Source organism: Peromyscus eremicus, chromosome 5, assembly GCF_949786415.1.
Source record: "Peromyscus eremicus chromosome 5, PerEre_H2_v1, whole genome shotgun sequence".
Lineage (NCBI taxonomy): Eukaryota > Metazoa > Chordata > Mammalia > Rodentia > Cricetidae > Peromyscus > Peromyscus eremicus.
Window position 1 is genome coordinate 124,282,282 of NC_081420.1, and position 21,210 is coordinate 124,303,491.

Here is a 21,210-nt window from a genome sequence, read left to right on the forward strand (position 1 = left end):
GGACTCAGAGGTCAAGCACCAATAAGCATGCCACCTTTTTTTCATCAGTATATTTAATTTTATGTGTCAACATCGAGAGGTTTTAAAAAGATTACAAAACATATGACCTTCTAACTCTGAGACCCTTCTGCCCTGGAAGTGGGGCAGCTGGGCCTCTGTACCGTGAGCTGAGCTCAGCAGCAGGCAGAATCATCAATGGCTGACATAGCATCAGTCTTAGCTTAAGGAAATTGAACCCAAGTACCCTGACCTCTTATGTGCTAAAGATAGTTGCAAAGAGCCCAGGTTAAGGGACCTGCACTCTGTCCCTAGGACTGCCTGCTTCATGTACCAGGGCAGTGGCTGCAGGTCTGTGCTGGCTGGCTTCTGTTTCTGTGGTAGGCATTAGCTGTGATGGGGCAAAGAGGCAACCAGAAGCAGGTCCAATGGCCCCTTTACCCTGTTTCGGAACTCATTGCCAGGTGTCCATCCCTTCTCTATCAGAAATGGGGCCAAAGCTGGGATGTTGGCAGGAACAGAAGGCAGAAGCGTGACAGCCTTGAGTGTGTGCTGCTGACCTGGCTGGAACTGGCCTTCACATTCCTGATTCTGAGGGCCTGAGAGCCTGCAGAGGAAGGAGCCCTTGTTGAGGCCGAGCCCCCAGGCATGTCCTCCCCGCCTGCCCCAGGCCGGCCCTTACCCGTGTTTGACTCTGGCTGGTGCCAGTGCCTGTTGTGGAAGAGCTGAACTCCGAGTACTTGTTGCCAGCAACCATGCAGGCCCACTTTCGGTACTCTTCCCTCACCTGTGAGCCCAAGGTACCAACTTAGAGGGAAGAAAGGAGCTGGGCTTGGGAATCGGGCCTGGCCTCAACTCCCTCCACCCCCGGCTCTTCCCCCAGCCACCTCTGTCTGCCTACCTTCTTGTTGAGCAGGCAGAGCATCACGAAGAGGAAGAGGCCCTGCAGGCAGTTGAGCAGGGTGAAGATGTAGGATAGCCATGTACTGTCGGGGTCAAAGAGGAGCAGGCCGAAGACCCAGGTACAGCCCAGCACCATGAGCTGGGCAATGGCTGTGATGGTCAGCACCCTGTGGAGTGGGCAGTTGCAGTCTGTCTCCAGCTCTCCCAACCCCCCTGCTCAGGCCCTAGCCCTCAATCTGGCTGTGCCAGCCCTCCCTGCTTCCCCTCTCTCACCTGGCCTTCCTTAGTTTCTTCATGTTTGGGTTGATTTCAGAAAACTTGGTGGTGAGCTTCCAGACAGTGATCACGAAAATGGCAGAGTTACACTGGGTGGGGATTATGGATCATGGGTTAGAGGGCTGCAGTAGTTAGTAGTCTTGGCTGCTCGGGCCTCCAGTACCCAGAGAGTACTTACAAAAATGATGAAGGCCAGGGGTCCCACAAAGCTCCAGAGAAAGCCATCTATCCTATAGTTCAACCAGCAGCTGGGGAGAAGAAAGTGCCTTCTCAGTGACCCTGCATACCAGGTCCCAAGCACTCCTCTCCCGCCTTAAACTGACATCATAGACTCACTAGGTTGGGTGCCCATATCCTTCCATTCTGGCAGCTGCTGAGATGGCCACGATGAGGAGGGGCACCCCGTAGCCGATCAGGCAGCGCCAGAGTGTACTCAGGCCTTGGCCCTGGAACACACGTATCACAAGGAAGTAGAGCTCTACGCCTTCCAGGGCCATCCAGCAGAAGGCAGCCAGGAATAAGTAATGTAGCAGCATTGCTACCATTTGGCAGCGCGTGCTCACCTGTGGGTGGAGGGTTGGGCTGTCAGTGCAGGGCAGGACCAATGGCTACAAAGCTGAACACCCCTAGCAGCTGGGCTCAAGCAGAACCTGATGGGGCACCTTCCACACTGAGCCCCGGGACAGACCAGGCTAGCCTACTCGTAGGTCTTGACTCCAATTGAGGTCAGGACAGGAACATACCAGGCCCCCTTCGTTCTCGACGCCCACCAGAAATATGACGGAGCCCAGGAAAAGGCAGATGCACAGGTGCAGGTGCACCATGGTTCGAGAGCTCTGGATGGGCTTCACCAGTAGGAAGGTCACGATACACAGCAGCAGGCAGGCCAGGGAAAGCGACAGCCCCACCTTGGTGATCAACTCCAGTCTCGGATCCTAGGGGAGGAGCTCAGGATGAGTGGTGTCCCTTACACCTCTCCAGGGGGTAGGGTGCTCTCTTCCCATACACTCAAAACTCCTACCTTAGCACCTATGAGAAGTCAGAGATTCCACAGCCTGTCTTGGACCACAGGGCCAACTCTGCCTGGCTAATAATTCCAGCTGACCATGAGGCCCAGGTTTTGGCCATATTCAGAAAGCTATACTTTCTGGGATATTCTGCACAGGGCTTTTTTAAAATCACATTTATGTATTTGTATGTATGGGGTGAAGCATCTGCCTGCCACTGTATGTGTTCTCTGGAGATGAAACTAAGGTCATTAGCGCTGGCTGCCTGTAGGCATGTTTACTCACTGACCCGAGCTGGTGCATTTTCCAGTACTTCACATTTGTGCAGGGGCTCAGGCAGAGGCCTGCATCCATCAGCTACTGGGTCGCAGAGGACTCCAGCGGAGGAACCGAGAAGCAGGGCATGGGGCTATCCAAAGGGACCTACTTGAACAACCAGTGGAGTACACCCCTGAGTGGGGCCTACGGTCCTGCCCAGGCAGGCCTGGCTACCTGTGGTTTCAGGGCTTACCATTTACCTTCACATGGTACTGGGCCATCAGGATGGCAAAGCTGCTCAGGTGGCTGCAGTGGCAGAGACGGGTGGTGACATTCAGTGAACAGCCGTCGGTGGCCCAGCGCCCACTCCCATCGTCACCAGTGTCCCAGAAGGCACATAGCGGCTCTTGACGTGGCCCCGTTGACACCTACGGGCAGGTAGGTGATGAGGGTGTCTGAAGCACACTTAGGGTCTGGGGTAAGCAGAGGACCTTGCTTTTGGTCACATAATTAATGTCTACTCTGCGTAGACAGCATGGGGAGCCAGCAACAGCAGGAGCGACAGGACACCAGTCCCTGCCGTGAATTGAAGCAAATCACAAGCAGTTAACAGGTAATAAATGCCAAAGAAATGAAAGAATCAGTGGGGAATGGTTGCTTACAGGTTGTAGTTTAAAAACAAAACAAAAAACAACCAGATTTATTGAATGTACTGCAAGGGAAGGGTCCCCAGGCTATCTATCTGTCTGTCTATTTATAATTTGAAGAGTCTCATACATTCCAGGTTGCCCTCAAACTTACTATGTGGCTGAGGATGACGCTGACATTTATCTTCCTGCTTCTACCTCCTGAGTGTTTGAACTACATTTTATGTGGTACTTTAATCTTTGAACCCAGGGGTTCATGTATGCTAGACAAATACTCTACCAACTGAGCTAGATAGATCACCAGCCTAGACTAAATTTTTTTTTTTAACTTTTAAAGTTAACATGTATGTAGCCAGATGTGACACTTTTTGTTTTATTTTTCAAGACAAGGTTTCTCTGTGTATCCCTGGCTGTCCTGGAACTCGCTCTGTAGACCAGGCTGGCCTCGAACTCAGAGATCCACCTGCCTCTGCATCCCGAGTACTGGGAATGTGCCACCACCGCCCGGCCTGTGACACACACCTTTAATCCACTCACAGCAGACATAGGTGGATCATAAGAGCACTGGTTGTTCTTCCAGAGGACCCAAGTTCAATTCCCAGGGCCCACATGGTGGCTCACAACTGTCTAACTCCAGTTCCAGGGAATCTGCTGCCCTATTCTGGCCTCCATGGGACCAGGTATACATGTGGCACACAGACATACATGCAGGCAAGACACCTACACGTAAAATCCTTTTTGAGACTACATTGATGGGGTTGTACTTGGGCTATAGCATGCATATGGAAGGCAGAGGGTAAATCATGAGAACTGGGTTGTTTTCTCCTACAGTGTAGGGCTTGGAGATCCAACTCAGGTTAGGAATTAAACTGAGGCCTGGTGAAAAAAGCACTGTTGCCTGCTCCATGAACCATCTTGTAGGCTCAGACTGTAAATGTTTTTAACGTTTTATGGCACTGGGCATCAGTGGATCTTACCATGACAGGCAAACATTCTACCACTGAGTCAACTACTAGCTTTGCCTGCTGGTTATTTATTTGTTCGTTCATTCATTCATTCATTCATTCATTCATTCAATTCAGCAGTACCGGGGGCTGAAGCCAACCAAGTACTAACCAAGACCGTACCACTGAGTCTGAAGCCAAGGCCTTGCCCGAGTCGGCCTTAATCCATTCTAGTCAGGCAGGCCTTGAACCTTGAATCTCCTGCTGCCCAGCAGCTGGGGATCAAACACCTATGCCACAAGACTCAGTTCATGCTTTGTGTACTTTTTGAGACAGGGTCTCTCTAGAGCTCTATCCTGAAACTCTCTCTGTAGACCAGGCTGGCCTCATTCACAGACCCAAGTGCTAGAATTAAAGGCGTGTGTTACCACACCCAGCTGTAATTTTTAAATTTTTATGTGTTTTTAGTGTTTTTTATTATATTTATTTGTTTTGTGTGTGTGTTGGAGGGAAAGAGTCAGGACACTTTTGGGGGTTGGTTCTCTCCTACATGTGGGTCTGGAAGGGCCACCTTGACTGTGGTTAGGGAGTGAGCAGCAGAGCTTCCCTTCCCCCATCCTCCCATTCAAGGACTCACAGGACCGAAGGAGAAGTTGAATGTGACATTTGAGGCGAGCTTCCCAGTGTCCGTGTTGGTCAGAAAAATGGAAGTGATGTTTGAGAGGAGCGTGAGTGAAACACCTAGAACTTGGCTTTCGAAGCGTTCCTCCAGTATCTCCCAACTCTGGTTCAGGTTCATGGAGGCATTAGCCAGCAGCTTCTGCATGTTTGGAATGGACAGGATGCCGGCCAAGGAGTAGTCTGGGGGCAGACATGCAGGCTTATCTGCTGTCCTCCCTTCATATACCACCCTCCCAGAGAGGACAAGTCTGTCAAGGTTCTCCCAATGGGCTGCTGTCTGCCTGTCCCACATCCCAGACCTCACTCTGGCTTCCCTGGAAGGTGCCTTCCCTGGACCCCTACCATTTTCTGAGCTTTTGGATCCAGCTGTCACAGCCCAGTCCAGTTCCATCCAACCTTGGCTGTGGTACACTGTGGTAACATCTTTGTTGTCTTGCTCCTTGATCATCAGGGACAGTTCTGAAGAGACAGGGAGAGTGGGTGACTGGAGAAACCAAGGGCAGGGTGGTACCTGGGAGTGGGGCAGGGGAGGTCCTTACCAGTGTTGGAAGGGGATGTGCAGGTGAAGGGGCCTTTGGGTAAGAACTGGGCCAGAGTCCGAAGGCTCTGCTCCATATTCTTGAGCAACTGCGTGGCCACTTGGTGCCGGTCAGTGGCGGTTAGATTCTCTTTATCCATGGGGCCTTCCAGAAGCTTGTCCACAGCCTCAATGAGTTTCTGGAGGTGATGAGTGACAGAGCTGTTGAGGTTTTGAACCACAGAAACTGAAGGACCCAGACCACCCTTCCCATGAGCAGACACTGGAAAGCCACATGGGCTGCCTGGGGAACCTGCTGGAGGGATGCAGTAAGACTTACACAGTAGCCAGAAAACAAAGAGATGAGGTTTACGACCTGCATGTCACAACAGCACATGTACACCAGCAGGAAGTGACCGCCAAGGCTCTGCAGAGTCACGTCCCCAGCCCCTCACTGGAGTACTCTAGCCTGGTGCTCTACCACTGAGCCACACCCCCAGGCCTATAATCTGTAAATTACTTGTTTGTGACCATGAGCTTTTGATCTTCCTGCCTCTACCTTCTCGGGTGACAGGCATGTCATATACCACCACATCTTGTTTATTCGCTGCTGGGGGTTAAGCTCAGGGTGTTTTGATGTTGCCTTGTTTGCTGTTTTTTGTTTGTTTATTTAATGCAAATGCCATTTATTGAAGGAGGGAGGAGGTCTTAAATACAGGCTTACAGCACAATAGGAGAACCCCGGAGGGCAGAAGTTTCGCTACAGATGTTTTACAATCTTGCATCTAAACTGTTAATGCCCATTATGCAGGATACACAGACAAGGAACTTCCCTTAAGCATTCAGGAGGGTGGAACCTGGCAGGGAATTAGCATAGGGAGGATATCAAGGTCAAGGTCAGCAAGCAAAGCAACAGTTACCCAAAATGGGGGCCAGGGCCCTACAGGTCCCCCTTTTACTAAAAAATGAGCTTCTGACTTAGGTTGCGTGGGATGCATTGTTTGCTGTTTTTGATAGGGTCTTGCTGTATAGCTCAGGAACCTGAGATCCTTGTTGAGGCTCTGTACGGCATAGGCCAGCACACTCTGCTTAACTCCAGTCTTAACTGCCTCGGTCACTGCCGTTACAAGCCTGTGTCATAGCCACACACATGGCTGCACATGTCAGACCCCTGTGCCTCACACCAGAAGTACTGCTTGAATGGATGGAACACTGTCAGTCCGCACCGAGGCCTGTGGCTTGTGCCCTACTGCACTGGGGTCCCCAGAATTCCCCCTCACCTGGATGGTGTAGTTGGCTGTGGCTGGACTGAAGTCTCTAAGCAGATTCTGGACTTCAACAGAGAATTGAGAGAGACTCTGGGAAGGGAAATGGTGAGTTGTAGCCGTAAGTTTTCTCAGGTCCCACCTGGCCCCACGGTCCCTCAGCCACTTATAAAATAATCATTCAGAGGCTTAATATTAATTATCAATTGTATGGCCTATGGCAGGCTCCTTGCTAGCTAGCTCTTATAACTTGACGCATTTCTATTAATCTATAAGTTGCCACATGGCTGTGGTATTACCAGTCTGCTGGCATGTTGCTCCTTGGGCGGCAGGCTGGTGTCTCCTCAGACTCTCCTTTCTTCTGTCTGCTTGGATTTCCTGCCTGCCTCTAAGCTGCCTTGCCATAGGCCAGTGCAGCTTTATTTATCAACCAATCAGAGCAACACATATTCACAGCATACAGAAAGACATGCCCCAGCAGTGAGTCATGGGTGGGCAGCAGCACAGCTGAAGGGGTGGACAGACTGTGAAGGGATCTGACCTCTTGGTCCCCACTGGCTCCTTACCTGGCTCTGGGCTGTGAGTGGCAGTGTCCAGGTAGGGAAGAGCAGTTCTGTGGGGACAGAACTGTGGTTCAGTAATCTCAGAGTGCACTTGCAGGGCATGGAGGTGCTGGGTGACTAGGGTCAGGTACCTTGGCAGGTGGTGTTCTTTGGACCATTGAGGGACCCAGAGGTTGGCTTCCAGCCTGGGCGGCAGCGGCACTTGTAGGAACCATAGGTGTTGATGCAGATGGTGGAGCTGTGACACTGATGTTGCTCAGAGCTGCACTCATCCACATCTGGAGACACACAAAAAGAGGTTAGGTGCTTTTCTGTCTGGTCCCAGTCCCTTCCTTGGTACTGCTACAGTCCCTGGCCTGAGGTACTGATCCCTGGTGGCCTCAGTGAGTGGTACATGATGGGTTAGGGAATATGCAGAGGCCTAAGGCAAATGTACACATGAAAATTGAAGTATGGACTTTTTAGTAATTGAAGGCCATCTGGGTTCTCCCCAGGATTCCCCTTGGTATTCCAGTTCTTTTCCTGGGCCCCACAGTTTTTCAAATTCAACCTCAGGAGATTAAGGCCTAGCCCAACAGAGCCTCCTTTCATTCCCTTGAGTAAACGTGAGGACTGAAGAGATGGCTCAGAGTTAACCTTTGGGTTCAGTATCCACACCAGGTGGCTCACAACCACCTATAACTCCAGGTCCAGGGGATCTGACAACCTCCTCTGACTTCCTTGGGCACCTACACCTACTGGTACACATATATACACTTAAGGCACATACATTTTAAGGGTCTTTATATGTGGCCCTGGAACTCAGAGATCTGCTTGCTTCTGCCTGCCTTCCAAGTGCTAGGATTAAAGGTGTGTCACCACACCTGGCTAAAATAAATCTTAAACAAGACTGCGGGTCCTTAGGAAGGTGGCACCGGACCTTCACACACTGTGTTGACTGGGCCATTGGGGGATCCAAGAACAGGTTTCCAGCCTTGGCGACAGATGCAAGAGTAGCTGCCCAACTTGTTGATGCAATGGGTGGATGGGTGGCAGTGGTTTTGCCCGGAGGTGCATTCATCCACATCTGGAACAAAACCAAACAGTCATCCCTGCCTCGACGCATACCTTCATGCACTGTACCCACTTTCCCATGTTCTCATGGTCTCAAATTCAGTTGCTACCTGGTGACCTTCAGCTTTACCTGCAGAGCACATCATGGTGGCCTCTGCAGGACAGGCCCAGCGAGGATCGGGGGACCCAGTTTACTGGAGGTAAAACCAGGAAGCAGATTGAGTCAGGGGGTTGGACTTCTTGACCAAGGCCTCTTGTTGCTTTCTAACCCTTCTCAGAACAGGATTGATACTGTTCTCACACATGAGGAGGAGCCAAACTCTGGGAGCTCCACAGAGCTTCTGGGCTCAGAACACCCTGGAGCCAATAGAAACATTGCTGGGAGCTAAATCCTCAGGAGAGTCGTCATAGTTCTGGAGCTCCTGGAACCCTGCAGAGCTTCCTCCTCTTCAGGCTACAGCCCCGCCTTACCTCCTCCCAGCTACTGTCTAGTCTTGCAGCTGCTTCTGGGGGGTATACCTGGCATACCTTTGGGGCCTCAGCCTGGGCCGAAGGTGACACCTGCACGCATAGCTGCCTTGGGTGTTGGTGCAAATGACGCTGGGGTTCCTACAGACTCTGGGGTTCCGACCCTCATCTACCTCATGAGAGGAAGCAGAGGAGTGTGTGCTTGAAGTTGAAGCCTCAGGCTCAGGGCTGTCTAGGTTCATGACACAGAAGCATCTGGAACATTCCAGTTTCCTCCTTGTGGGCAGACCCCCTTCTAATTCATATGAAGGCATCATATAAGGTCTGTGGTAGCTCTGACTCTGTTGTCCAGATGTGGAAGGAAGTAGTAGAGGGTTCCCTAGCTGCCAGCAATAGGGGTGTGGCAGCTATCAGTATCCTGGCCTGAAGATTTGGGGGAAAGGCCACATATGACCCTTAGGAGCTGGTGCAGGGGTGACTCTGTATTCCCCATGGCAGCCTCTGTCTCCATTCTTACAAGGTACTGTTCCCTTCAGAGAGTTTTATGTGGAATTCCAGGGACCTTCAGGACCACGCAGCCTCACTCACTCCCCAGCCCTCTGTTCAATGGAGGATTGCTCTCGAGCCACACCTCCTCAAGAAAGGAGCTCAACACAGTGGGAGCCAGCCTGTGCGGTGACAAGCTGATGTGCAGCCATGCCTGAAGTTATGGAGGGTAAGGACATGTACTCTATTGAAGCCAGCCCTTCAATATCACAGTGCCCAGAGAGGGAGCTGTGCCCACGGGAGCAAGAGTAATAGGTATTTCTGTCCTCTCTCCTGTCATGGTCACAGCCCTGGGGATGCACTGAGTGTAGCCCTGTCCCCTTGCCCTGAATTGCCTGGCTTGGCAGCTGCGGTAGATACATCAGGTCAGAGAGAGTAGGTTCTGGGGTACTGTCCTCCATGACACCTTCCTTGAACAGTGCTCGACTTCCATTCTCTGAGGTATGTGTGTGTGTGTGGGGGGAGGCTTGATGTCACCCTGCCCAATCTGGCCACACCATTCTATGCTGTCTGTCTTCAAGGAACCAGAATTGCTGGGGATAGTCAGAATAATGGTGATTGGGTGGAGCAATGGACGAGGCTGACCAAAAAGGGGGTCCAGGTACCAAGTGTGGTCTTCCAGCAGGAGCAGTGGCCGAGAACACAGCCTACCCTTGAGTGTCTTTCCTCCTGGGTCTCCAGGCTGTGTCCATGGATGTACTGTAGCAGGCTGCTTAGCGAGGTTTCCAGGCGCAGCAGTAACTGTTTGGCTCCTGGAGAGGGCAGGTGTCACCCCAGCGTCCACTGATGCTGGGAAGAGGGCAGACACTGCAGTAGAACGTGCTCGTGGTAGAGGCAGAGTATTCGGAACGCCATCCTTTTGGCTTATGCAAATGAGATGCAGACAGGCGGAGGGATGTTGGCTTATGCAAATGAGATGCAGATGGGGAGATGGATGTTGGCTTATACAAATGAAATGTACATGGACAGAAGGATGGTGGCTTATGAAAATGAGATGCAGATGAGCAGAAGGAACTTCTGAACTTCCAGAACCAAGTAGTAGAGAAGGAGCAGAGGATGTGGCCCAAGGGCTCCTGTGATCCAGGTGGGCCTGTCCTCTAGGCAGTGCAGGTAGGAGTCTGGGGTGCTAGGTGATGGCTCAGCCAGGGCCTTAAGCATCGTCTGGGTTCCATTCTCAGCAGGATGCTTTCTGTCACCCTCCTTGGGGTCCATGGAGACACCTGTGTCACTTCATAGAGTGACACATTTTTCTGAAAATCCATTTCTCTCTCTCTCTCTCTCTCTCTCTCTCTCTCTCTCTCTCTCTCTCTCTCGTCCTTCTCTTTGAAACAGGGTCTCATTATGTAGCTCTGCTGTCCTGGAACTCTGTAGACCAGACTGGCCTTAAACTCACAAAGATCTGCCTGCCTCTGCCTCCCAAGTGCTGGGATTAAAGGCGAGTACCACACACTTGGCTTTGAAAATATCTCTTGCATTCAAAGAGAATGAACTTTTTCCAGATCTTGCCATCAAGTTAATAATCTGCCTTGAGATCACTTAAGAGTATGTACTTAACTTGCTCTCCTACCGTGTACTTAACCTGTCATCTGTTTAACCTGCGTTTAAGAGAACGTTACCAACCTTACGTGCCTTGTATTGCCTGTGTAATCAGCTTTACAGAGTAAGCTAAAGCACAGCTTTAATCTTATGTATTCTTCCATGCTCCTGACCCCAGAATAATGTATGTGTGTCTTTGTGTGTGTGAATATGTGTTGTGGTAATCATTTACTAAAAACAACCAATAGGTTGGAAACAACTTTATACAACACATATCCATCACAAATGCTGTAAACATCATGTGGATACAGGCTGGCAATGTCTGCTTGCCATTGTGTTTGCTGTTCTGGGTAAATAAAATTATTTTTCCCTTGTTAAATTCTGTTAAAGATTTCTGTAGAGAATCAATCCCTCATTCCTTTCCCATGCTGGGTTTTCTGTGCTGTTTAATAAATACAGAGCAAACCCCTTTGTTAGGACAGACAGAAGACACAGGGAAAGAAGCATGAAGATTTCTTTTTGTTTGGTTTTTCGATACAGAGTTTCTCTTTGTAGCCCTGGCTGTGCTGAAACTCCCTCTGTAGACCAGGCTGGCCTTGAACTCACAGACATCTGCTTGCCTCGGCCTCCCAGAGTGCTAGGATTAAAGGCTAGAGGCCTGGCTTTTTTTTTTTTTTTTTTTTTTTTTGAGACAGTGTCTTTCTACATAGTTCTGGCTGTCCTAGAACTCACTACATATTCATTCCTTGACTCATATTCTAGCCTTAAACTCCAGAGTGTTGGATCATGTATGTCAAGCACCACAATACCCAATTAAACAGGGCTTTCTGAGTCACACACAGGTATCATAAGGATGAGGCCGGCCGGCCAGGGGGTCACAAATGTCCCCTCCTCCCTACATCTCTAAGCTTGTGGCTGTGACTCATGACCCAGAGCAAACCACAGGGGCAGAACCAACCTCAGGACCCTGCCTTGTGGCTGCGGTAGTAATTATGCTGGTGACCTTGAAGCTGACGTGGATGAGGCGAATGCATTGGCAAGCTTTTACCTTGACATGTGTTCTCATCCTTGTTAGCAAAATATTTTTTCCCAGAAAGGAGCCGATATCCCAGGTTGCATGTGCAGTTGTAGCTTCCCGGCGAGTTATGACACGTGGCGAACGGTCCACAGATCACACCGCGCTGTAAGCACTCATTGATGTCTACAACACAACAGGCATGAGGGTCAGCTCCCGAAATCTGAGAGTCCTCTTGCGGGACATCCACCTGACTACAGCCTGGGACTGCGTGTCAGCATCTGAGGGAAATTATGGGCTGTGCTACAGCCTGAGCTAGCTACTCCTGAAGGTTGCAAGCAGGGCAGCTCTGCTCCTCTCAGTCCTCTGGGGGTGGAATGGAAAGCCAGCCTCCCCGTCCCAGTCCTAAAGTCAAGTTCAGGCACAGAGCCTGGAACCCAGGCCCTGCTCTCAGGATGTCCTACTTGTTTACTTCTTGTCTCCCTGTCTTGATTTCTTTCTCTGTCTTTGATGAAGCCGAGACGCGGTCCCAGACCACACCTTGTCATCTCTCAACATGCCCGTCCCCAAGCACTGTACCATCACAGCTCCCGATGGGTTTAGTGATGAGCTCTTCGACACTTGAGAAGCCTGTCTTGCATCGACAGCTTGTCTGATTGACACATTCTGAGTTCGGAGGGCACCTCCAGGGGGGACAGTCTGTGGGGGACAGATACTTTGGTAAGAAAGTAAAGGAGGCCCAGTAGGGGGGAAGTGCCACCCAGAACAGACTCTTAGAAAGGTGTGAGGAGGCCCTTATCGTCCCCAGCAGCTGCCCATCTCCTCCTGAGGCTTGTGGTTGGCAGGGGAATCCTCCCCACCCCCTCAGCCCTGGCCGTAGAGCCCTCGTGTCCGAAGGACTTACTTGGATCCCTCTTGGTTTGAGCTCCCGACAGGCTCAGTAGGATGCACACCACTGCCCCTGAAACAAAGCAGAGGATGGTCAGCTGGATTCCAGAGCAGAGACAGCAGGCCAAAGCTGTGCATCTGTGGGCAGTGGGTGCTGACCCTGCCCAGGCTGAGATTCTGTAGTTAATACTCAAGCATCAAGCCCCAGTTCCCAGGGCTAATGGCACTTACTTATAATTCAATCACTCAGAATGTTGAGGCAGGAGAATTAGGAGCTCAAGGCCAACCCTGGGCTACAATGCATACTGAGACCCCGTCTCAAAAAAAAAAAAAAAAAATCAACCAGGGCTGGGGAGATGGTTCAGCAGTTAAGAGCACTGACTGCTCTTCCAGGTCATGAGTTCAATTCCCAGCACCCATGTGGCAGTTCACAAAAATCTGTAATGGAATCTTGATGCCCTCTTCTGGTGTGCAGATGTACATGCAGACAAAACATCCATACACATAAAATACATAAATAAATAAACCGTTAAAAAACTAAACAAACAAGCAAACAGCAACAACAAATTTCACAAAGTAAAGCATGCGGTGCATGCCTGTAATCCCAGTATTGGGGAGCGGGTACAGGAAGATCAGAAGTTGGAAGTCATCCTAGGCTACCCAGCAAGGTTAAGACCAACCTCGGCTGCGTGAGTTCAATCTCTAAAACAACAAAGCATAAAAATCAAAACCAACAATGCACACAGAAAGCCAGACGAGAGTTCCCAGATGTGAGTCTGAAACTAGCCTAAGTTAGTTATATGGTGAGATTCTGCCCCCAAAACAAAACAAAGAGAGAAAAACTACAAAACTCAGGTGTTGCTTCCTGTGGCTCAGACACCTACAGCCAGAGGTTCGGTACCCACAGTGGCCTATCCAGGATCTGGGCACCAGAGAGGTCTGCACACAGGTCGCTGGACTCTTAGCTCTCCAGGCCTGTGGGGTAGAAAAAGGAACCCACAGGCAGCTTTTGGATGTTAGACTATAGCTTCATTACTGTCTCCCCCAGTTTCCCTTTCTGTGGTGATGGAGATGATGATAGCCTTCCTTTGTGGGGACAAACCCTGTGTGACTAAGGAATTAACACTTTTTTTTTTTGTGAGACATAGTCACTCTATATAGCTCTGGAACTCACTACATAGACCAGGCTAGCCTTGGACGCACAGAGATCTGCCTGCCTCTGCCTACCGAGTACTGGGATTAAAGGCATGGCCCAAAGCCCCCAGCTTAACATTCTCTTTTATACTTAAATTTTTGTCTTAGTTTGGTCATTATGCTGTGATAAAACAACATGATCAAAAGCAAGCAGTGTAAGAAAGGGTTTATTTGCTTACAGGTTACAGTCTCTTTTCAGGGTGAGTCAAGGCAGGAGACTGGAGCCAGGGACTGAAGCAGAGACCATGTGAATATATGCCACTGTGATTGGGTTAATAAGGAAGTTGACTGGTTACCAGGTGTTGGTGGCGCACGCCTTTAATCCCAGCACTCAGGAGGTAGAGTCAGGTGGATCTCTGTGAGTTCGAGGCCAGCCTGGGCTACCGAGTGAGTCCCAGGAAAGGCACAAAGCTACACAGAGAAACCCTGTCTCGAGAAAAAAAAAAAAAAAAAAAAAAAAAAAAAAGAAGCTGACTGGCTAATAGCTGAACAGATAGAGGTTAGGCAGGACTTGCAGAAAAAAAGAGAAGGACTCTTGGGAGTCAAGAGAGCCAGACACAGAGGAAACAGGACAGGTAGAAAATGAGATAACAAGTCATGAGCCACATCTTAGAACTTAGATAAGAAATATGAGTTAATTTAAGTTGTAAGAGCTAGTTAGTAACAAGCCTAAGCTATCAGCCATTCATTTATAATTAGTATTAAGTCTCTGTGTGGCGATTTGGGGAGTGAGCTGGTGGGACAGAACTGACTGGCGGGACAGAAGAGTACATCTACAGAGGAACACTACTCACTGGCTTGCTCTTCACAGCTTGCTCGGCCTGCTCTTTTATATAACCAGGGATCACCTGCCCAGGGGTTGTTTTATCACAACCAAACTAAGATAAAGAGTAAGTGTAAATGACAATGTCAAGCTGGGGGCTGTGGTACACACCTTTAATACCAGCACTTGGGAGGCAGAAGCAGGCAGATTTCTTGAGTACAAGGCCAGCCTGGTCTATGTAGTCCAGTACATAGTCCAGAACTATATAGAATGACTATGTCTCACAAATAAAAAAAAAATGTTAATTCCTTAGCTACGTAGGGTTTGTCCCCACAAAGGGAGGCCATCATCACTTCCATCACCACAGAAAGGAAAACTGCATGAGACAGTAATGAAGCTGTGAGTTGGAGGCCAGCCTGGTTTACAGAGTGAGTTCCAGGACACCCAGAGCTATATAGAGAGACTATGTCTCGATAAAGGGGGGGGGGCAGGCTGGCCCTTTCCACATCAATCATTAATCAAGAAAATACTCCACAGACTTGCCTACAGGCCAACTTGTGGGATTTTCTCAACTGAGATTCCCTCTTCCCAAATGACTCTGTAGCTTGAGTCAAGTTGACAAAAAACTAACCAGCACATTTACATTTAGTTGTGTGTGTGTGTGTGTGTGTGTGTGTGTGTGTGTGTGTGTGTGTGTGTTTGCCACTGCACCTATGTGGAGGTTGTTTCTCTTTTCATTCCAAGGAGTCCCCTGGACTAAATTTAGGTCACAGGGCTTACATACAGCAGCCTCCTTTACTTGGCTGAGTCATCTTGCCCACCTCAGGTTTGTTTGAGGCAGGATCTCATGTAGCCCAGGCTGGCCTGAAACTGGCTATGTAGCTAAGGATGACCTTGAACTCCTGACCCTCTAGCCTCCACCTTATTGGAGCTATCATGTTTTATATTGTTTTTTCTCACAATGCTGGGATAGAATCTAAGGCCTTAGCCGGGCGGTGGTGGCGCACGCCTTTAATCCCAGCACTCGGGAGGCAGAGACAGGCGGCTCTCTGTGAGTTCGAGGCCAGCCTGGGCTACCAAGAGAGTCCCAGGAAAGGCGCAAAGCTACACAGAGAAACCCTGTCTCGAAAAACCAAAAAAAAAAAAAAAAAAAAAAGAATCTAAGGCCTTTGCATGCTAGGCAAGTGCTGTCCCACTGGACCTCATTCCCAATCCCTCTTTATACTTTATTCCTAAGTTGTTCAGGCTGGGCTTGTACTTGAAATCCTCCTGCCTCAGTGACCTGAGGAGCTGAGTCAGGCCTGTGCCACCAGGCCAGACCCTTGTTATTCTTTAGGAAAGAATGGCAGCTTGGACTATGTCTTCCGGGTCCCATCAAGCTCTGACACTCCACCACCATACACACTGTCAACCACACGAGCTGGTGGCAGCAAGTCAGGAAGTGGCTGTGGTGGAGGGTGGGTGACTGCTGAACACAGCCCTGGTACCTGCAGTTGTTGCAGGCATCGCTCTGAGGGAAAGTAATGAGGAGGAGGAAGTGGGAAGCAGGGAACAAGAAGGGAATCAGGGCTGGAAGGCAAGGAGTGTGTAATCTAGTGACCGGAGGCTGAGGCAGGAGGCTCTTAAGTTAAAAGCGACACAAAATTCAAGGGCAGCCTGGGTAACTTGGTGGAACCTGACTGAAGCGAGGCCGTGGGTTCCATCCCCAGGACCAAAAAAAGAAAATGGGGCGGGGGGGGGGGGGGGGGGGCTGGATGAGGAAGAGGAGGAAGAGGAGAGCTTGGATAAAGGCACTTGCTGCCATGTCTCACAATCTGACTTCTGAGTTAATAGCTGGGACCCACGTGGTGGGAGGAGAGAACAGACCTCTGTATGTGTGTCATGGTATGTGAGCACACACACATGCCCACATGCACATATCCACCTACACAAAAAAAAAAACGAAAAAAATTTAAAGATTAATTTGTTGTAAGTCTCTGTGAGGGTGTCAGATCCCTTGGAAGTGGAGTTACAGACAGTTGTGAGCTGCCATGTGGGTGCTGGGAATTGAACCTGGGTCCTTTAGAAGAGCAGCCAGTGCTCTCAACCACTGATCCACCTCTACAGCCCCATAAAATGAAAATTAAAAAACAAAAATAAATAAAACAAAACAATTGGGCAGGGCAGTGGTGGCGCATGCCTGTAATCCCAGCAGTCAGGAGGCAGATCTCTGTGAGCTCAAGGCCAGCCTGGTCTACAAAGCGAGTTCCAGGACAGCTAGAGCTATTACACTGAGAAACCCTGTCACAGAAAAAAAAAAAAAAAAAAAAAAAAAAAAAAAGAATTGGCAGCTGGAGAGATGGCTCAGCAGTTAAGAGCACTGGCTGCCCTTCCAGAGGACCCGGGTTCAGTTCCCAGCACCCACATGGCTGCTCTTCCAGTGGACCCTGGTTCAGTTCCCAGCACCCACATGGTAGCTCACAACAGTAATTCCAGTTCCAGGGATGTCAGTGCCCTCTTTTGGTCTCCAAGGCTACTAGGCATTCATATGGTGCACACATATACAGGCAAGCAAAACAATCATGTATACAAACTAAATAAATCTCAAAAGAGAAAGAGGAAATCTGGAAGCCGAGTGCCCTGTAATGTCAACTGCTTGGGATGCTAAGGCAAGAGGACTAATGTCCCTAGCCTGGGCTACAGACTACAGACACAAGAGCCTGTCTCAAAATAAAAACCAAGAGAAAGATTGGGGTGTAGTATGTGTGAAGGTGGGGGCCTAGCAGGTGTGAAGTCCTGTTTTCCCTCTCAGAAGAGGGGATTGGGTGTGCAGATAGAAAGCAGGGGCCCTGGGGAGAGCCTAGGGGACAGAGTTGCTCCCAATGTGGAGAATACAGCAGCAAGAAGAGGATCTTAACAGGAGTCCTAGAGAGAGCCCTAGGGTGAAGGGCTGGTGGGGGAGATGGATTGAGTCACTTCCTGGATGATTCACCCACCGCTGGGCTGGCTGCATGCCAGGTTCTTAGGGGGATCCTGGGGTCAGCCACTATGAGCAGAGTTGAGGGGGAGAGAGTGTCTCTAAGAGGGTCTGTCTTTGTCTGACTCGGTTCCCCTGAGGCCAGTGAAGGACCAGAGGCTCCGGGTGAAACTCATCCCCTCGAAGCTGGGGTGACCTGAGGCTGGGGCACCCCAGCCAGGCAGTTATGGCCCTCAAATTAGAATTCCTCTTTTTTCCTCCTCTTGAGCCATAGGGTTGGACACCCCCACTCCCCACTCCATCAGAACCCAGTTCCTCTTTGTGGGACAGACCACAAAATGATCTTCTCTCCAGGATGGGCCCTGGGGCAATTCACGGTTCCTAAAGTATAATACCAGTACGTGTCTCCCTGTGTGACCGGTCTGGGTGCCTTCTACCTAGATTTTTGAGACAGGGTCTCAAAGAACCTGTGCTCATCAAGCCGGCTAGGCTAGGCAGCCAGCAAAACTCATGGATCTATCAGTCTCCCTGCTGCAACATGGAGATTACAAGTGTGTGTCACTACACCCCGCTTCCTTCACACGGGACATTTACTGACAGAGCCCTCTTCCCAGCCCTCAAGTAACTTTTTGAAAAAATATTAATTTTTATGTGTATGGATGTTTTGTCTGCATGTCTGTTGCCTGGTGCCTAGGGAGGTCAGAAGAGGGCATTGGGTCTCCTAGAATTGGAGTTATAGATGGTTGTGAGCCACCGCGTGGTTGCAGGGAACTGAACCCCCACTTTCTGGAAGTACAGCAAGTACTCTTAACCACTGAGCCATTTTTCCATCCCCTTAAGTAACTTCTTTACGACTTAGAACCATGGCAGAGCGGGCGTGGTGATGCACACTTTCAGGCCCCAGCATTAGTGAGGCAGAGGCAGGTGGAACTCTGCTGGAGGCCAGCCTGCTGTAGGTAGGGAGCTCCAGGCCAGCCAAGGCTACATAGCAAGACCCTGTCACAACTACAACAGCAACAAATCAGAAGTAGGGGGATTATCACAAATTCGAAACAGGTTTGGGCTACATAGCTACTGTGCCAAACCCTGCCTCAAAAAACAAAACAAAAAGCTCAAAATGAAGTCAGGCCTAGTTGCACAAGTCTGTAATCTCCGCCCTCAGAAGAGGAAGCAGAAGGATCAGAAGTTCAAGGTCATCCTTAACTACCATGAAGTCTTGTCTCCAAAGAAACCTGAAAAGACTCAACAGCATCAAGAGGCTGGGGTCATGTCCAATCTTCACCAAGACAAAATGAGACTCGGAGCTTGGAAAAAGATTAGTGATTAGGCCAGGCTGGGGAAGGGAAGGCAGACCCAAGCAGCAGTCACCTAGGCAGGGTGGGCTCCTTGTTCCCTCACTGGGGGCTGGGCTGGGCTCTACCCCACCACCCTGGAGACACTGCCCAGGCTGCCTACATCTGGAGACTTGGAAGTTACCCAAACAGGAGCACAGCTGCTCCCTTCTGCTCCCAGACACATCTGGTTCAAATTCCCAGACTCAGACTGGAGCCACTGGACTCGGCTCCAGTGTGGGAATCCAGGAGTGGGGGTAGGGCAGCATTTGTACTTCCTGCCGAAGACCCCCCAGCATATCACCCAGAAAAATAATACTCACAATGATAGAAGTGTCCACTCAATTCTCTGTGTGCACTCATTCTCTCTCTCTCTCTCTCTCTCTCTCTCTCTCTCTCTCTCTCTCTCTCTCTCTCTCTCTCTCTCTCTCTCTCTCTCTGTGGGGTGTTTTGACAGTGTAGTCCTGGCTGGCCTGGAACTTGCCATGTAGACCAGGCTGACTCACAGGATCTTTCTGCCTCCTTTTCTAGGGCTGGGATTAAAGACACCAGCTAGGCTGGTTGGTTGCTTTCCAAGACAAGGTCTCAAGTGACCTCAAACCCCCTATGCAGCTGAGAATGACCCTGAACTTCTGATCCTCCTCCCTCTACTACCAGGGTACCACTTGCAGACATGGACACCACACGATGTGTTCAGTTAATTCAAATTGTGAACCAGAAAGTTTATGTACAAACTCTTGGTCCTTGGAACAGCACGGTAAAATGCAGCTGGTCTTGTTCCATTTTACAGAGGAGGAAAGTGCAGCCCAAGGTCACCGTGGCCCAGCCCAGTGACAGCCAGGCAGGCCTCTGCAGCTGTCTGCCACCAACTGTGCCCCACTGGGACTCAAGTTCCTAGCTCCAGAGCCCACAGGCCACCAAGCTGCCTGCCATTTGCCACCTGCTGCTGGCACACAGGCCAGTCATTGTGGTTGGGGTAACCCCAGCTTGTACCCCAAGTTCCATTTCTTCATTGTTTGTTACCAAGTTACTTAGGTAACTTAGCAGTCAGATAGCGGTTGGAGGCACCCTGGGTGGGGCGGGAAAGTCACCACAAAGGCCAAGTTCAAACTCACAGCCTGGCGAGATCCCTTTAGCCAGCAGCTCAGTCCTAGGCGGGTCCCAAGGAGGGTCTCTGCAGTGTTCCTGGCACTGACGACAGGGGACATACTGGGGGTTGCCACCCTCATTGAAAGGGTTATTCTCGCACTGGCTTGTGCTGCACATTAAGAACGCCTGTATGGGCGACCAGCCAGCGGAGTTCACTTTATCCTGCATTTATTTTTATTTTACTGCTGTATGTGTGGTTTGCCTGCATGTATGTTTGCACACTACATGTATGCCTGGTGCCTGTGGTAGCTAGCAAAGGGTGTTGGATCCCCTGGAGGCACCATGTGGGTGCTGGGAACCAACCAGGTCCTCTCTTAATGCTCTTAACCTCTGCGCCATCTCTCCAGCCCGCAGCCTGCATTTTTTTTTTTTCTTTTGTCCTTTTGAGACAGAGACAGGGTCTTCTTGTGTAGCCTAGGCTGACATGGAAATGGTGACCATCCTGCCTCAGCCTCCCTATGGCCGTGCGTCACCATGCTGGCTTTGCCACTCCCTTTACGTGCCCCCATGCCTCAGTTTCCCCCTCTCAGCCTCCAAACGGGCAGCAGTCAAGCCCTTTAGGGCCCAGCACCCCTGAGAGGGTTCTGGGGCGCACAGGTGCGCGGGCTTTGCCTGTCCCTGCCCCGGGAGGCCACGTCCCACGAGCTTCCTCCCGGCCCCGCGCAACCCCGAGGTCTCACCGATCAGGAGGCAGCGGTGGGAGCTCATGGTGGCGCGGAACGGACGGACGGCGTCTGCGCTGGCGGCGGCGGTGGCGGCCGGCTGGGCTGGGCCTTTATGCACCGGGCGTGGGCAGGGCCCTCCCCGGAACTGTCCTCCCCGCTGGAAAGTAACAGGAAAGTGCCGGGGAAACAGCCCTAGGGCGCGGCGCGCGCCCGCGCCTGGAACAAACGCGACCCGTCGTGCGCGCGTCCCAGCCACCGCCCCCCCTCCTCCCCGCGGACAGGCGGCCCGCCGCGGAGCTGGGCGGCGCCGACGAGGTGTCGGGGACAGGGACCCAGTCCCGTCGAAAAGTGCTGGGTGGAGTTCCCTCCGGAGCAACCCCCATTCCCACTAGCAGGATTTTCCCGCTTCTTTTCCAGGAGGGAAACCGAGGCTCAGAGAAGCCCGAGGCCAAATTAGAGTCAGAGAAGCGCGGAGGGGATGCCAGGCCGGGAACGAGAAATGTCAGGGTTTGGAGACATGGCTCCGTGTGTGTGGTGCTGGCTTAACATGCTCGAGGCCCGGGCTAGCTTCAGTGCCACACAAACGGG

The 21,210-nt window shown here is 50.8% G+C and overlaps 1 protein-coding gene across 3 annotated transcripts; it reads right to left on the reverse strand.

Moving 5' to 3' along the window:
- Positions 1-32: 32 nt before the first annotated feature.
- Adgre5 (adhesion G protein-coupled receptor E5) lies at positions 33-20,848 on the reverse strand. Of its 3 annotated transcripts, XM_059264372.1 has the most exons (20): positions 20,638-20,848; positions 12,581-12,637; positions 12,256-12,375; positions 11,710-11,862; positions 9,777-9,914; positions 7,978-8,124; positions 7,190-7,336; positions 7,062-7,108; positions 6,511-6,588; positions 5,253-5,430; positions 5,056-5,172; positions 4,670-4,893; positions 2,702-2,869; positions 1,920-2,111; positions 1,513-1,739; positions 1,355-1,424; positions 1,174-1,265; positions 899-1,067; positions 680-784; positions 33-604 (listed from the first exon to the last, which is right to left on the reverse strand). In XM_059264372.1, the coding sequence occupies exons 1-20, from the start codon at positions 20,663-20,665 to the stop codon at positions 575-577; spliced, it is 2,487 nt and encodes an 828-aa protein (XP_059120355.1). In that variant the 5' UTR covers positions 20,666-20,848; the 3' UTR covers positions 33-574. The 3 variants fall into 3 exon arrangements, with proteins under 3 accessions (XP_059120355.1, XP_059120353.1, XP_059120354.1); XM_059264370.1 differs by lacking the exon at positions 9,777-9,914 and having other exon boundaries at positions 34-604; XM_059264371.1 differs by lacking the exons at positions 7,978-8,124; positions 9,777-9,914 and having other exon boundaries at positions 34-604.
- Positions 20,849-21,210: the final 362 nt, after the last annotated feature.